Below are 18,146 nucleotides of genomic sequence, written 5' to 3'. Positions count from 1 at the left end.
AAAACATGCAGGATGCCGGGGAACCAGGACCCACTTTGGGCTCCACTGGGCTAAACTAAAGTGAACTAAAACATGAAGCTAAATAAAATGAAAAGCAAAACAAACCCAAAAACCCAGTGTCCTGACAGATGTCTGATTATWTAATTGTTTACTTTAATCACATAAAATGTTTATTTAAAAATATAATCTTTCATCACGTGTATGTTTATTACCTGAAATATTTTAAATATCAAATTTTTACTTTAAATGTGATCAATTTCTTCACCTGTTTACATGCAACTGGAAGTGTGTTAATCAAATGTTTTATGAATGTTTACCACATGAAATTATTGAATGAGAGAAAACGGCCACTTCCAACTGTACACATATTTCTGCAGCCTTGCTGATCTCCTCTCCTGGCGTTTCCTCCTCAGCCTCTCCAACCTGCTCATCTACAGTCTCTTGCGGTATTATTTATCTCTTCTGGGGTAAATAATGAAAACAGTCTCAGTAACTTGTTGATGGTTTTGCTGCATCGCCTCTTTAATTGACGCCAATGTCTGTCCGATGTTGTGGGGTTGACCTAGCAGTGACCCATATTCAGCGCTGGACCCCAGTCAGGATTGAGACGTCGGTTTGCCTTTAAGAGGACATATCAGAACACATCAGTATTAAAGCTGTAAATTTGATAATGTTAACTGAAAGAGTTAAGTTATAGTTTAATTCTATAAAGAATCTACAAATTGGTTGAGATTGTGTTTATATTGGAATGAATGAAATGTAACATGTGTTTAAAGATAGACATTTTACTACAAGTTTGAGTAACGGGTAAAATTATTGACAATTGAATTTAAAATATAAAAAATTAACGTTAGTTTGTCTGAAATACATTGTTAAGTGAAAGTCTGAGGCTTTAAGAAACTTGTTAAACGTAAATGGCTACTACAAACTGATGATTGTGAACAAATTAAAAAGGAAAAACCTTAAATTAGAGGTTTTGAGATGTGGTTTACATTAAAGATGGTTTTTATTTTAGAGAAATAAGATAGAACGCCGCTGAAGTTAACAAAAGAAAAAAGAAAAAACACATGAAAAGTAAACCTGTAATTAAAGAGACGTCTATGCTGAAAGTTCCTCTAAAAGCAGTAAAGCTTTGTGTTCACCTGAAGTACCCATTGATCCCCCCACACACTTTATTTGAAGCTAATGTGATTGTAACACCTGGGCAATGCCACGTGTAAAAAGGGGACGAAGGGGAAATGGTGAGGTAATACTATATAACTACTAAATTCTTACATCATTTTTTTTTGTTATGGACCTTTGAAAAATCAAATACTGTTAGATGATGATTGATGTTTTCTTTAAATGGGTTGAAAAGTTGAAATTTTTTTAATTGAGTAAAAGCAGAAAAGAACCATCTAATAAATTAGTTAAGCTTTAATTAAGCAAATATAAAAAATACTAACACACTTGATTTAATACTGTAGAGGCCATTCCAGGTCAGTGAACTCATTGTCGTGTTCAACAGACCCGTCTGAGATGATTCACGCTTTATGACATGGCGTGTTGTCCTGCTGGAAGTATCCATCAGAAGATGGATACACTGTGGTCATAAAGGGATGGACATGGTCAGCAACAATACTCAGGTAGGCTGTGGCGTTGACACAATGCTCAGTTTGAACTGCAGCAGATTGTCTACATGCCTAAAGGCATAGAGTTGCTGCCATATGATTGGCTGACTCAACATTTGTGTTAAAGAGCACTTGGACAGGTGTACCTAATAAAGTGCATGAAAGGTGATCTCTTACAGTTTTTCTCTCTTGCTTTGGTGCACTACTCAAATTATCCTGAACATTTGCAGAACATCAAGTGGAATTTGTAAGAAAAGTGCATATCTGTGTCAATGAGCATGTCAGAATAACAAGTCCAGGTGTCATTGTGTGTGGATGAGAGTCAAATTGAGCTTCTACACTCTTAATTTCCAAATGAGATGAAAACTTTACATTCTCTGAAAGGGAGACTTTGGTTATTTGATTTTGATTCCTCTCAAGGTACCTTTTCCTGTCATACTTTTTGTTTCCACCCATCTTTCTATTAATATGCTTATAGAACTCTGTGAACAACCACCTTCTTTAGCAATGACCTTCTGCAGTCAGTTTAAAGACCACATGGTCAGTGACTGTCTTCTGGACATCAGAAACATTTGTGAATGTTGTTTTGAGTAAAGAAGATGAATGGAATGTGACACCAAAGTTTCCAAAATGTAACTTTTTTAATCTTAAATTTTTGAAATCCATAAATATTAAAATGACAAGATATAAAAGTTTTAAATACTGTATGTGTAAAAAAGAAATTGTCATATGAATTTCACTTTCTGATATTGTTGCTGAAAAAAATCAGATCGATCGATAGATAGATAGATAGATAGATAGATAGATAGATAGATAGATAGATAGATAGATAGATAGATAGATAGATAGATAGATAGATAGATAGATAGATAGATAGATAGATAGATAGATAGATAGATAGATAGATAGATAGATNAGATAGATAGATAGATAGATAGATAGATAGATAGATAGATAGATAGATAGATAGATAGATAGATAGATAGATAGATAGATAGATAGATAGATAGACCTGTGCCTTCCAGACGCTGCTTAGTAAACAATATCTGCAACAAATGTAAAAAGAATCTGTTTAGAACAAAGGGTGTTGTCAGGGTTTCTATGCGGATTCTGTGAAAAATGCTGCTGGGTTGGTTTGTTGAGGAGCGTGTTTGACTTGAGGTGAAATATCTGGATCAAAGAAGGCAGAAAATTCATGATTTTCTCAGAGAGAGAGAGAGAGAGAGAGAGAGAGAGAGAGAGAGAGAGAGAGAGACTGGGAAGGGGAGGAGAGATGGTAGAGAAAGAGAGGAGGTGAGGAAACGCATCAAGCAGTCAGAGACTCACCGCCGACGCGGCAGCAAAGCGCTGCGCTCCAACTGTATGGATGTTAATGAGCCAGAGAAATAAAAGCAGTTGGAGCGGAAGGCGTGTGTGTCCGTGCTGCGGTGGATCCCTGCCGGCCACGGCGTGAATGGGATTACGCAGGTTGCTCCGGGTCCCCTGTCGGTGCTGCTGCTGCAGGAAACATGCGTCTGCAGAGTTTTCCGGCCCCCCCGCTGCTGCTGCTGCTGCTGCTGCTGCTGCTGCTGCAGCTGCTGACTGGGATCTGCAGCGGCACAAGTTTCCCAAGCAACATAAACATTGGTGAGTCGCAGCTAATTCCATCTATCTCAGGTCTCTTGAACTTCTTCATTTAAAAGACAAATGACATTTTCTCCTGCCTCTCGTTTGACACAAAAATAGCCCCGTTGTCATTACAACTTATGCAACCTTATTATCTTACATTATAAAGCAAAATGAGTTCAGAGCTCAGTGTTGCTGTCGTGACTTTCAGAGTCTTATTCATTATTTAGCTTTTGTGGTTTGAAGAATTTTACGCTCATTTACTTGCAACAAGCAGGTAACATTTCCAAAATTTAAAACATCGTCTCAGATGTTTTTCATTTCAAAGAATATCCTTCGGGTTTTCACAGTTGTTTTCTTCAAAATATAATCAGCAGCAAACTGTGATTCACTACCATAAAATAAGATTAATCTTACATAAATGTATGTCAATGTGTGAAAAATATGATAAATAAGGAAAACTGTAATTGGTATCAATTTTATAATTATCATTATTTCTTTGCAGTATTTTGTGTTTTCTAGAAATCTTTTTATAATAAACTAATTTATATTTGACTCAACTGTAATGAAGTCATATATAAATAGAAATGATTAAATATTCCATTAAACTGCCTTACATTACATTTGATGTAAAGTTGTACAGTACAGCTCAACCAAAGTTAAAACATAAGCAGAAATGGAATCCTGAGAAATTTTATCGTGATTTGTCCTCATAGAAATTGGAGATGGAGATGTGAATGGTTGACAGAGCTGAAGAATAATGAAACAGAAGTGATGTCAGGCAGTTACCAGAGCATCTGACAGACAGACAGTCTAAAAAGTGTAGCATAGCATAATCAAATGGGGTCTGAATTTTTCTTGAAGTAACATGCAGAGTTATCGCTACTGTGGCTGGAATTTAGTTGTTATCCCTTTCTGGTCAAGCCAGGATGGCTTCTACTGTCATCTCTCTGCAACAACACATCCATCCATCCATTTTCTTTCACCCTTGTCCCTCAGTGGGGTCAGGAGGGTTGCTGGTGCCTCTATGCCCCGCCTCTCGTTTCGGGCGAGAGGCGGGGTCACCCTGGACAGGTCACCAGTCTGTCGCAGGGCAACACAGAGACACACAGGACAAACAACCATGTGCGCACACACACACACACACACACACACACATTAATCTGACAGTCATGTTTCTGGACTGTGGGAGGAAACCGGAGTACCTGGAGAAAGCCCACCATGCACAGGGAGAACATGGAGACTCCATGCAGAAAGACCGGGGCCGGGAGTCAAACCCACAACCTTCTTGCTGCAAGGCAACAGCTCTACCAACTGCGCCACTGTGCAGCCCGCAACAACACAGCTTTTGTATTTACATATCCTTTATTTATCAAATTGACACATGATGACTAGTTATCATTTACAACTCTAACCTGGTCACTTACACAAGTCATGTAATACACCTAATATCTTATTCTGCAAGATAAGTTACTATCAGCACAAAATATTTGCCTCATCTGGCATGTTCAAGCAATTTGTAATTCTTGAAAATGCATTGGCAGTTACTTGACTACACTGCAAAACATTTGACCTGCTATTAGTTGTGTCTGCTATCTTCCATTCTTCAAGTCAGTGAATTTAACATGTTTGAGTTTATGAAACATAAACTTACATAGTTGTGTTAATTTTTTATGAATTTGATCATACTTCCAAGAGTTGAATAAACTAGAGTTTTTAGGTTAGCACTTAAAAAAGAAACTGAAAGAAGAAAAAGACAGGAGTGGGAACTGTTTCCCCGTGAGCTTAGCAGCATGTTCTGGTATCCTGTGTGGAGTGAGATGGAAGTGTTACATTGATCTGATTCTTCTGTTATTAAGGCAAATGTTTGTTTTAATGCAACTGATAGTTTGCAAAGCTTGAGGATAATGTCCTGTTCACACTGTTTGTGAGCAGAATTTATTGCTATGTTTAATAAATTTCTTTATCACATCAGAAATTTTGTTCATGCAATTTGAAACAGAAATTTAAATGATTCAAAAGTAAAATAATAAGTTTTTTTAACTTGATGTTGTGAGTAAAAATAATAGACTAATATGGGTCTTTAAGTAGGTGAGGGCAGTTTGTTTTTTTCTTGCATATTGTGAAATAATTATTTGGTTTATTTTCAAGCGTTAAGTTAGAACTCACAATTCAAGATTAAATAACTTAAAAACAATCTTTAGACAACTTGTCTCTTGTTGTAAATCAACTTAATGAACTTTAATTTCTCAGTTAAAACCAAAAGAATTCTTTTTGTTAACTTAAATTACATTTTCAAAGCAGCAGGTGGACTTTCATTTTCAAGTTAAACCACCTTGAAATGTTTTACAGTGTAAATGCATTAGTCAGCATTAACTGAACTAGATGGAGGTTGAAGGTTGTACGTGTTCTAAATGCACTGGAATGATGCACCTTTGCCATTTTGTTGATTACAAATTTGTCTTCATTCAGTTGGAAGAAACTTGTTTCAATAAAGCATATTTTAATGGTTACCTTTAAGTTATAAAATGGCCTGCAAAATGACAACAGAGGATCAAATAAAAATAGACTGTTACCAAACAACAGATCTTTTTTTATTTATATCAAAAAATAAAACACTAAATAGTGTAGATGTTGGAGATCAAACAGGCTGTGTCACTTCTCTTGGCATCCAAGCAGCAATATGTGCTGTCTTTGAATTAAATGTCACTCTTTGGTCAGCAATAATGTCTGTCCACCAGTTTGTGTGGAGTTTCCATAGTAACCAGCCATTATACAGGCCAGTGAGTGCTGCTGTATGGTTGTGCACACTGTGCGTACCTTGAGATTTTCCTTTAAGTAAAAAAAAAACAACCTTTATTAGCTTTTTTATTATCTTCACCTTTCTACTATTAACCAAAATTATGGGAAAAAAAGTTTCTTTTGTCAAAACATTTTGTACGCAGCCCATGTCTGTGTGAGTCTATGGGGGTGGACACATGTACACCCTGAACATAAATGCTGTTGTTCAGTTCACGTTTGTTTCTTTGGTGGGTTGGCGTTTTTTCTGTAAGCTAAATGTGACTATGCAGTGAAGTTAGGTAAAAATAAAAAAAACAGACTTTTAAACCTTCCATAGTTTTAGGGTTGGGTTCAAACAACCCTTGTTATGTGAACCCAACTCACACGGAGCTTCACAAAGCTCCATGTGAAAAGTACACGGTCGCCGGTTTCACAGATTTTTTTGTGGTTCGCGAAATGAAGAGTTGACGGGTCACCAGGTTGGCATACCATGACATCTGACACACTCTTCCTGAGACAGTGGCAGGGTTAAACACTCAGTCTAGTCAAAACTTTGTGTGACATGCTGTGGGTTGGTTATGTGATTGTGCTCTTGTGGGTTAGGTGCTGTGTTTGTATTGTGCATATCCTCCAATAATATCCTGCAGGGACCTCTGCAGGATATTAGTAATGGTAGTATCTATTACTTTGATTACATGCACCATAGTATCAGGATCCACTATGCCCATTATTTAGTCATGTAGATGGAAGAATGTTAGTTGCTAACATCTGTGGAGATGGTCAAAAGCTAAAGTACAGTATCTTCCTTACAGATTCTGTGTTGTATCTGCAACTAAAGTTGACCAGGTTTGGAACAGTGGTGTAGTCGTTTCAGTCAGATCACTCCAAGTTCTGTCTAACTAGCTGTTTGCAGCTCAACAAGTCGTTCACATCCTCTAAAAATCATCAAAAGCCATCAATATTTAAAATAATAATGATAAAAAAACAAATGTGAATTATCTTTGTGTTCTGAAGATGCAGAACAGAGTTTTTCTAAGTCTGAGGCTGCATGATTGGCCTTCTTTATAAATGTATTTGGTAAATCCAGTCAGTTAGGATATTTATCTGTAATTTAGCTTTTCTATTACCTTTCAGTCATCTACCTGAAGACAAATGTTTGACTGCATTATTAATATATTAGAAATTATTATATTAGAAAGGACTTCAACGCTCACGTGGGCAATGACAGTGAGACCTGGAGGTGCGTGGTTGGGAGGAACGGCCCCCCAGATCTGAACCCAAGCGGTGTTCTGTTGTTGGACTTCTGTGCTCGTCACGGATTGTCCATCACGAACACCATGTTCAGGCATAAGGGCGTCCATATGTGCACTTGGCACCAGGACACCCTAGGCCACAGTTTGATGATTGACTCCGTCATCGTCTCATCAGATTTGCGGCCGCATGTCTTGGACACTCTGGTGAAGAGAGGTGCGGAGCTGTCCACTGACCACTACCTGGTGACGAATTGGCTCCGGTGGTGGGGGAGGAAGGCGGTCAGACCTGGCAGGCCCAAACGTGTAAGGATGTCTCCTGGACGCCTCCCTGGTGAGGTGTTCCAGGCACGTCCCACCGGGAGGAGGCCTCGGGGAAGACCCAGGACACGCTGGAGGGATTACGTCTCTCGGCTGGCCTGGGAACGCCTTGGGATTCCTGGGCCTCCCTTCTGAAGCTGCTGCCCCCGCAACCCGACCCCGGATAAGAGGAAGAAAATGGATGGATGCATGGAAACCATAGCAATATTACTTTTGAAATAACAAAAAGTAATACAGTATACTTTGTGTCATAATGTATTATTTAGGAGCTGATCTAATTAAGTTATTTAATCAGTAAAGAATTGTTATTCAGCTTAAAATGTTTTCAGATAAAATGGTTCCATCAAAGACACTAGTCAGTGTTCCAATTTCAAATGAGAATAAAAAAGCAAATTAAAGAAATTCAATATGATTATGACAGATTGAATTCTTAAGTAAACAGAATAGTTTCTCATCTTTTGTAAATTTTCTTTAATATAAACCTGATGGCAAAAATATATTAATATTTAATATATTTAATTAAATTGGGAACTCGTCAATATTGTCACAGATAATTTGAATAATTTAGTTTTTAGTAATTTTTACAATTGACAAAACTTTCACTCCTACAGTATATGTACACCTTCTGAATCCAGCTTCAGGGTATTTCCTCAGATTTCTTTTCCGCTCCCGTCAGATTGGTTGCTGTGGCTCCTGCAGCTGTGGTCTGCGGAGTGGATCATTATCATGACTCATCAAGCCAACCGGTTCGGACTCCCGCTGTAGTTTGCTCCCAGGTTTGATGCTGATGAGGCATCATGTTGAATTTTTTTCTGGAGTGAACCCCCTCCTGCAGTCTGAGCCTGAATACCAAACAGCTTTCAGCAGTTTTGGCTCTGGAACGTTGTTTTTTCTGCATGTTTTTCCTGAATTAGTTAGGCCTTCTGTCACAGCAGATGGACCACTTCCAGCCTTTTAGAACTTGGGTTCATTCATTACATACCATCACATGGTCTATCAGCATGTCCAAAGTTTGTTGCACATTTTGAAAGAAAGTGTTCTGTTCCTCTGATGTTTTATTCATTCATGGTTTAGTAATCCTAGGACATTCAGAAGTTTTATTCTGGATAACATGGATTTGATGTTTATTTTTCTCTTTGCAAAATTAAAAAGTATACTGTGTTTTAAAACACCTTAAACTTTTTACATTTTGTCACCTAAAAACCAATTCTGCTGTTATTTATTGATATTTTATGTGACAGAAAAAGTTCACAGTCAGTGTTGAATCAGGAGGAACTGTAGAGATCCACAGCAGAGGGAGGATGTGTCGATGTGACCACTTCTGCCAAACACAAATCTGACCTTATGACATGGATGAAAAAAAGAAATCTATTAAGTTTGCTATAAGCTACGGATGGTAATACAACAACAAGTATGAACTTTCTGAAGGTCAGGAAAAGCACAATGTGTAACTTTGCATAAGGTACTAAACACACTCTCTCTGACTTAAAGTAAAAAACACATCCAGCACTTTCCAACGCAGATTTAAAGTTGTAAAACAGGTGGAGACCACAATTCCTTACGCTCAACAGTTTTGTACTAGCTTGTGTTGGTCTCATATATATATCAACTATTATTTTCCCTTGATGAAGTGATCTTGTTCACAAATTAGGGAAAAATGGAGTTGGAGATCAACAGATCTATTGGTGCAGTGTTTGCAGTAAAGCGAGTTCTGTGGTGGTGAAGAGAGAGCTGAGCCAAAAAGCGAAGCTCTTGATTTACCAGTCGATCTGAATTATAATTTCCTTCTGATCCTCCGGTCCAATGATTAAAACTTCTGTTTTGTCCTGGTTTAGCTGGAGGAAGTTCTGTGCCATCCGGGTCTTTATGTCTGAAATGCAATTAAAAAGTGCAGTGATTGGCCGGAGGTCATCCAGAGACAATGACGTGTATAACTGAGTGTCATCAGCATAACAGTGGAAAGTGATTCCATGGTTCCTGATGACTTCACCAAGCGGCAACATGTTCAAATTAAAAAGTAGAGGACCTAAAATAGAGCCTTAGCTATGGCGTCCCCCAAGGCAATCCTTAGCTTAATTTGTTTTTTTGTTTTGGAGCCTGAGAATTTCCCTCCTGGGTGGTACACTTGTTATTCACTTTTCATGTTTCTACTGAAATTTCAAATTTTATTGTTTGGTTTAAATATAAGACGTTTCAGTGGTGTCATCTGAAAAACAAAACCTTGCAGTGTTGTTGCTCAGAATAAAATTATAATGAAAACAGATCTCGTTTTGTTCCAGAGGACCAATAAGGTGCTGACCAGTAGGAGTTTAAGTGTTCACATTATTTCCATGAGACCCTGAAAACTATTATGAGAAGTAGGTGTGAGTGGCAGGCAAATGGTTGAAATAAGAGCCATGCCAAGAGGCTTTTAACAGCAATTACTGCCAAACACTGATCATTTTTAGCCACAATGATGAAGCCTGACTGAGGGATGAATCATGGAGCAAGAGGTCCCCTTTATTTATAATGTCAAAATTAGTTTTGTACAGTTTCAGAATTTAGGACTCAGGATTTTAGGACTCAACTGTTGGCCTCAGAATGGCAACTCTGAGGTCTGAAGTAATCTTGAAATCTCAAGAATTGGTTAGATTTTATACATAATTACAAAAGGCTATAGCATAACAAGCACCATGGTTCATGACATGTGTTACCATGACATTTTTGTTTAAAGGACTCATAGGACTTTAAAATACTAGTTCAGCTATCACACAGCCTGTTTTAAAGTTGAACATTTTGGAGCCACTGGCCCAAAGTAAAAAAAAAACATTTGAGTGGCAAAATGCTATATTATTAATAGTAACAGGAGACACACCCTTCAGAATTTTATCTTTCAAAAATTTGGAAAGCCAAATTCTATTTCTTTTTACTTTCACAAATATGCTGTACTTTCTGTCAGTCTGCTGCTGTAATTATCTTGAAAATTTGTTTTGAGAGGGACTGAAATAGGGAATACATTATTACTGGAACACCTTTAAGAAACAAGTCCTACAATAGATTGTGCATTTTTGATGCTCCTGTGGAGTCCTGAGATTTGACCCATTTTTATTCATTTTAAAGGCAGGATCTCACATCTCCTGCCTGTAAAATGCTGCTGCCCGACATACAAAGTACACCTTTTATACATATTTTTGTCTTTATGTAATTATAGAATTGTAGTACTCTTACTAGTGCTCTTTATCCCTGAAATGTGTAAAACATAACTAAGTGGTGTCCTAAAAACTGAAAATGGGGGAAATTTGCACTTTTTTTCCAAATCTTCTTACTATGTGTTTTCATATTGACTAGGAGGCCTTTTCCCCACTGGGTCCCATGAATACGAGGTGTTTCGTTTCGCCCTGGCACAACATCAGGATGTCCCCAAACTGGTGCCACAGGTGGACATGGTGGACATTGGGAGCAGTTTTGCCATGACCTATGCTTGTAAGTGAAAACACTAAAAACTGTGAGTGTGTGATAGAGGGAATATTTCAGATTGTCTTTGTGAACAAAAATACTACAGCCAGCATTCTTGGGGGGGAAGACTCTGGGAAGACACATTGACTTTGATTCTTCAGTAGCCTATTTCACTGAACAGTGTGTATYTGGGGTTGCTTATTGCATTTTGGTGCAAAGGTTTATTGTGGTCTGTTTATTTTGTTATTATATCCCAAAGCTCATGAAAAGACAGCCACATTAAACAAACTCAACTTTACTGAAAACAGACTAGTCCTAAAAAAGCACTGAAAGTCAAAAAGCCTTCAGCATCTGAAGAATATAAAATATTTAACACTAAAAAACAGACCTACAGAAAGTAAACACCTTTAAAATAAATAAGAATGAACAAGTGACTCTACAAACATCAGCTTGATTTAAAAATGTAACTTTTTAAACTAAAAGCTTTGCATTCCTAAATTAAACTTCTAAAACATGCCCTTTTTGAAACACGATTTTGCTCATTCTGAAATCAGACTCATCTAAAGTAGATTTTTTGACCTTTATTTTTATTAGCTGACAGGAAGAAAGGTAGAGAGATGCAGCAAATGTCCTGAGTTGGGCTGAGGACCAAGGGCAGCTGCATGACGGTCTTTAGCCTCTGTACATGATGCTCCTGGTTTCCTGCTGAGCCATGTGGCACCAAGCAAAATGGCCATTTGATCGAGGGCTGTTGTAAACAAATATTTTAGTAATCAAGTAATCTATCGATTATTCTTATGATTAATCGAGTAATCAGATAAATACATTTATAAAATGAAATATTGGTAAATCTGGCATAGCACTGGTGTTACTATCGGAGAGCAATGGCAGTCCAATTTTTCATATTTGAGTTTCCCTAGCAGTTACTTTTCTGTAGCTTAGAAAACTAACCTATAAGCTCATTTTCTAAGTTAACCTAAAGAAAAGTTATACAATGATCTGAAATTCTATTCAATTTAATAATAAAGAGGCAGACTCACAAATACGCTTATAAAAAATGTCTATAATTCAGATTTTAGTTTATGTATTCATCTGCAGGGAGTTTAATAGATTAATTCTCACCTTGCCGCATACGTGTCAAGCTTTGGGTTTGAGAATATGGGAAATGTCACCTGGAGTTGGGGGTCTGGAGTCCGGGGCAGTAAAAAAACTGCACAAACGAAAGACCCGGGAGGGCAATACGGAATATTTACAGGAAATACGGAAGTACAGCTGGAAAGAGGGAATTAAAAAAACGGTAGTTTCCCTGCCAAAACGGGAGACTTGACAGGTGTGCCTTGCCCAGCCATTTATATCTTTTTTGTCCTTGTTAACAACGGGATTTGACACCTTCGTTCATCACACTCAGAAACTCATCCACCAGCCGTACGATGCGCTCCACCTCCCGTTTGTTGAGACCGGGATGATCTGAAATTTATTGTGCGGTTTGTCCGTAAAGCTACACTTGCACTATAAGCATGAACTACTCAGCCGCCCGCCGTGTTCAGTCTATCTGCTTACATGTATAAATACTCCTGCAGCGCTCTTCCCGCCCTTCGCTTTAAACCAGCAGCTCCAGGATGAGAAAGGCTGCCGTACTTCAAGCATTGCGTCTGGTCCTCCAAAAACAATGAAAACCCAGCAATATCATCAATCAATAAAATCCCCAAAAGCCGAACTTGAATGCTGCCAACACTTAGCTTGCGTCAACAACTCAGAGGCAGAAGTCAGAGCTCCGCGCAACTCAAATAATGTTCCAGCCGGAACACAGCGCGCTAAATAATAATAAGATAAATTAATGAATCTTCGAGGCAGGTAAATTTTCCTCGAGGAATTTTAATAATCGAGGTCCTCGAATCATTCGAAGAATCGTTTCAGCCCTAATTTGATCACCAGCTAGCCATGGACTTTTTAGATGAAAAGATATAGCATATAGCATAGCATGACTGTGGCAACTCCGTGTGTTGCAGTGAATAGATAGTGTAGCTGTGGCAATGTCATCCATTAAATATACGGTAGTTAATCTCATGCAGCGCCATGCGTGTAAAACTGATGGGATGACCTATACTATTTGATCTGGCTGCTTGGAGGAAATCTTAAAGTTAAAAAAAAATGTTTTGAAAAAGAAAACAAAAGAAAACGAGCATGATGTCACATCAAATGCAACTTATGGTTGGAACACTGGATTCCACAACTTTGATCCCAGTTTACCTGTCATATTCACATTCAAACATAATAAAAGAGGAATACATCAATAAGATAAGATAAGATATTCCTTTATTAATCCCGCAGTGGGGAAATGAATGACAGCACTTGATATATCACTTAATCTGCTGCATTTGATGTTAGGCCCTTGTGTGTGTGAGGACTGAGGCAAATGATAGACGTTTTACATGTGTGGGGTCGGTTGGACCCCATTTCTACATACAAGGGTTAAGAGCGGCTTTATGTTTCTGAATACACAGTGGCCTCCATTCACTGTGCAAACCTGGTAAAGATAAGTAAAAATTTTGTGCATTTAAACGCAATTTGTGGAATTCATACCAACATAAATTAAAACACCTTGTACAAAAAAGATCACACAGGTTCCTTAAAGAAAACACGCCAAACTCGAGGCCTGGGGGCCAATCCATAGCTTTCTATCTAAAATGAGCAGATCATATTGATTATTAATCATTATTTCATCAGTATGTAGTTTTGATGTTGAATCGCTTGGATTCTGATCATTTTGGGTTTATTTTACAGGAATATTTTGTTTCATCTGCTGTGGCATCAGACACACTGAGTAACCTGTTAGAGGTTGATGCATTCTGCTGTCGTTTGCACTTCCATATCATGGATCAGCTCTTCAGACCTTTCTCCAGACTTTGTTAAGCAGGCTTGGGATTTGGGGAGGATTGGGGTAAATAGAGGCGTCTTAAAGAGTGCCGCCGACGGCAGTAAATGTGGACTAGAGGGAGCTGAGCGATAAATGGACTCGGGCTCTGGGGACTGATCGCTGGAGGAGGGTTAGAGAATAGTGGAAGTGTTTCTTGTTCTGTGGCCGAACAAAGAATTTAGAAAGCAGCCTTCTCACACCTGAAATGTGAGGCCATTCAGAGACTTTCAACTCATATTAGGAATAATTAAGTTGAAAAAAGTTAATCAAGAACTATATTGTAGTTAATTTAATTGAATTTCACATCTGTTACGCTCATATTTCTGTGAAAAGTCAGCATAAATAGCTTATTTGTTTGAAACATCACCAAGTTACATTTATAAACAGTTGAAAATTACAAATCCTTCCTTCAGCTGTGAGATGGGTACCCTCTGCAGAAGCACAAATCTTTCCAAGTATTTTGGTCTAGTTTCTATTATTTGTACTAGAAACTAATCCTCAAATGTTATTTTGCTCAAGTAACATTTGAGCAAAATATAGGAGCTAATTTTAAGTCAATAATTCCTTAATATTGATAAATAGTGCTTGTTATAAGTAAAATAATCTGCCAGTGGAACAAGGATTCTTTCATTAATAAGGATTTATTTACTTCAAACAAGCTCTTACATTGCTACTGTGAGAGGTGTGGTGTGGAAAGAGATCACACATCACTAGAGATGTGTCTTCTGTGTGGAGGCCTGGGACTGTGTTCAGTAATCCAGGAGGATTTTTATGAAGAACGTATCGAGGCTTGTGTTGATGGAGCAGGTTGTGACGTTTGAAGCCTCGCAAACAGGCTGTACCATGTGGCTGATTCAGAAACTGGTTCATCGGTTTGCTTGCAGATCGAAATGCATGGCAGTAAAACATCACTCTTTCACCCATCACATTTTCATGTTTTTTGATTTTATTGTGTGCGAGTTTGCAGTTCATTGGAGCTTACGGACCCAATTTTTCCTTGTCTGATAAGATTTTGATCTCTCCAAATAGTTTCACATAGTAATAATAAACTGTTAACTATAATGCCAAGAAAACAACACAGTATATCCTGTGTTCTAATTTCTAATATTTTAAAAGAACAGGTATCATGTTCAAATGAATTTAATGATGTATATAAAAAACCTGAGGTGTGCTGAGGCATTATTGAGCTCTGCAGAACAGCAAGCATACTAACCAGGTCGGCCAAGTCATTTTAGGATGCAAAGATGAGACAGCATACATTTACCTGGAATATTGGGAACGTGACCAAATGTTTTATCGTAACATTTCTAAACCTGCTGATGCGTTTCTTGCTTCACCTGCGCTCAGAGCGCCGACATTTTCTGACGGGATCATCTCAAAACAGAAACCACCAAACCCTGAGCACAGTTAAGTTTTCATTTTTAAGTAATAAATGAATAATGTCATTTTGTCCATAGCTTGGTTAGTGTAACAAGCCAACTCTCTCCTCCATTTGGTTCCAGTTTTCTTTTTAATAAAGACTATAATCAGAGTTCATGTATCAGAATCACAAACATCATTTACTTGTTTATTCATTGTAAGGCTTCATGTTGTTTTCACATTGACTATTTTTGTCCACTTGATGTCACAGCAAAGCAAATGAAGCACCACGGTTCATCGGCTCCTGAGTCGAACGATTGAATGGAACGAATCAGTGTTTCATGAAGCGTGTTTCATGAAGCGTGTTTCATGAATCTCACCATCACTGAAGTAATGAAGCTTCACGTGCTTCGTTCAGCAAACGAAGCTGGTTTATTGGTTCTCATCTGTCTAACTGCCACATCCAGCAGTCCACCTATACACATGTCAAACAAAACAAAGTTGACTTTCACATACATAATGTAAACATTAATGAATATTTATTAATGATAAAATATCAGACAAACAGCTTATATGCAAAGGCACAATTTAGAAGTCATTTTATTACTTTAATTACTTTAAGTTTCAACCAATCAAACTCAAGCTTTTGTCATCTTACTTCCTATAAAAGAGCTGGGTCTGAGGCGGGCCTCTCCTTTAGCAGCGGCCTAAGATGGCTGCCACAAAAGACCCAAGCACAAAGTAACAGACATTTCATCTGTACATTAAGAGAATGTTCACATGTACACACTCTAGAACTAAAAAAAAACTGAGAAAAACTCAGTGCTTCTTTACACAACAAAAGGTACTTGTGAGTTGGTTTTGTCTCATTCCACATGTACTGTGATATTTGTTCTAGAAATTAGACCAATATTTGGTAAGATTTTATGTTTCTGCAGTGTAGTATGTTGTTGGCATCTTTATCAGCAAACTGTGACCCGTTTTATATGCCTGGATGCCACTGGAAGCTGCAGAGAGCCTTGTGTTCGTGTGCATGGACTAAAAATCCCATTTTCCTTTATTTGAACTTTCTCTTCTGAGTTTGGTGAAAGGAAAAAAGGAAAAGAAAGGCTATTTCAGAAATGCCGTGAGGAGGACATGAAGAGAACTGATTATTTTTTAAGCTGTTCATGTGCCCTGAGGGAAATATTCTACCTTTCCACTGAGAGTTGGAGAACATCGTGTTGGTTTTATATTTTAAGCTTTAGTTGACCACCAAATCCAGCTTGATGCAAAGCAGGTGTTATCTATTTAGCTGTGTTCAGGTTGAGCGGTGCTCCAGCGCTGTGTGACACCAGCTGTCAACCCTTTCACCCCATCAGGGCTGAGGATAATTCCTGCTAACAGAATCTGAGCGTGCTGCAGCAGCTCGCAGAGAAATGTTTGTTTTCCCCCCTCAGAAATCACTGAAAGGACGCGGTCGTGCTGCTCCACTCCATCTGTAGAGTCTGTCTCACAGGAGGCACAGCCCAGTCTGTTTTACATTTCACACAACGGTGGACTGCAGAGGAAACACAGAGACAGAAAGGAAGGAATGTCTGAGAAAAAAAAATAAATAAAAGAGCAGGAAAACAGAAAAGGGAGTTTTCCAAACAGTTCTGTCAAATGGAAATCATTTTTTTGCCAGCAGCTTAAAGAAGCGGAAGAAATGTAAAAAGTGACTTTGGAAATTATTCTGCCTCTGTGTATGTTCACAATTAAAAATTTTAACTGCACAGAATAAAAAAAAATAGCTCATGTTCATAAGTCTGCAATTCATTTTTGACATTAACAGTCCAAATTTTTAACCTTCTCACATGGATTTAAGTAGGCTGAGCCCAACAGGATGATTGCTCATTTATATTGGAGATAAAGGATTTTGTGATTCTACGTGTATTTGTAAGTCAAGTGATCAATCAGAATGTCTGGATCTTCACAGGGAGCTTCACTTCACCTGCTTCTTCCTGCTGCGCTACTGTGGAATGCATGCAGAAGCTGATGTGAGGTTGAAACTTTAGGGTTTCAGTTTTTAGATATTCAGTCCTCTGGAGGAGATAATGGCAACTGTTAAGTGTCAAAAGTTAGTGTCATGTTGGTATTAAGGTTGCGAACCCACATGCAAGAACACAATCAGTCAGAGCGAGTCAAATACAATGATGGTTTATTGAAGGGTCAGGGAGCTGGTGGCGAAGCCGAATCGGCGGACCGGTTCTTCTATTGGGGTGGAGGTATTATGGGCGAAGCGGAGCGCAAGCAACGAGTMCGTTGGCGAGCGGTATGTAGCTCCGATGTCGGGCACAACCTGGAACTTGATCCGTCCAGGCGGTTCTCCGGGAAGTTCGGGCGTGGGCCTCCTGACCCGTAGCGTCCCGAAGGGGAAATCCCGGAGAGGGATCGACGAGGGGAGATAATGCACACACACACAAGGAGTGGCGTCTGACCGGCAACACCGGCAGCGTCGGGGAATCACACAGGAGGGAGGTGATCCACAGCGGGGAGACAGACTCACACGAATGCGGGGGCAGCTGGTTTCCGAGAAACAACGAGGAGACGGCGGGAGAATCTGACGAGGAAGACAACAAGGGGTTAGACGAGAGTAATCACAGAAGGCCTCTTTCTGGAACGATGGTTACCGTGGTAGGCAAACACTCAGGCGGTGAGACGGAGTGTAGCTGCCGCTTATATCGCAGGTCCACGCCCTCTAAACCAGCTGCAGGTGTGTGTCCGGGTTGAACCAGGACACTTCTCAGGGGTGGAGCGTGGGTGACATCTACTGGATGTCCTGAGAAGTGGTGGTTCCAGGGACAGGTGGAAATAAAACTAACTAAAGAAAACAAACTAAGAAACTAG

The 18,146-nt window shown here is 38.8% G+C and overlaps 1 protein-coding gene across 6 annotated transcripts in view; it reads left to right on the top strand.

Moving 5' to 3' along the window:
* The first annotated feature begins 2,909 nt into the window (after positions 1 to 2,909).
* gria1b (glutamate receptor, ionotropic, AMPA 1b) overlaps positions 2,910 to 18,146 on the top strand; it is a 192,890-nt gene continuing 177,653 nt past the window's right edge. For all 6 annotated transcript variants that reach the window (XM_008428690.2, XM_008428691.2, XM_008428689.2 and 3 more), the window contains exons 1-2: positions 2,910 to 3,236; positions 10,895 to 11,029. In XM_008428690.2, the coding sequence (XP_008426912.1) occupies positions 3,119 to 3,236; positions 10,895 to 11,029 (253 nt within the window). In that variant the 5' untranslated portion in view covers positions 2,910 to 3,118. The remainder of the gene's footprint in view (positions 3,237 to 10,894; positions 11,030 to 18,146) is intronic.

This window comes from Poecilia reticulata, linkage group LG14, assembly GCF_000633615.1.
Source record: "Poecilia reticulata strain Guanapo linkage group LG14, Guppy_female_1.0+MT, whole genome shotgun sequence".
NCBI classification, from domain to species: Eukaryota; Metazoa; Chordata; class Actinopteri; order Cyprinodontiformes; family Poeciliidae; genus Poecilia; species Poecilia reticulata.
The sequence above is the reverse complement of the archived record's forward strand: the minus strand, read 5'-3'. Positions and strand labels throughout refer to the sequence as shown.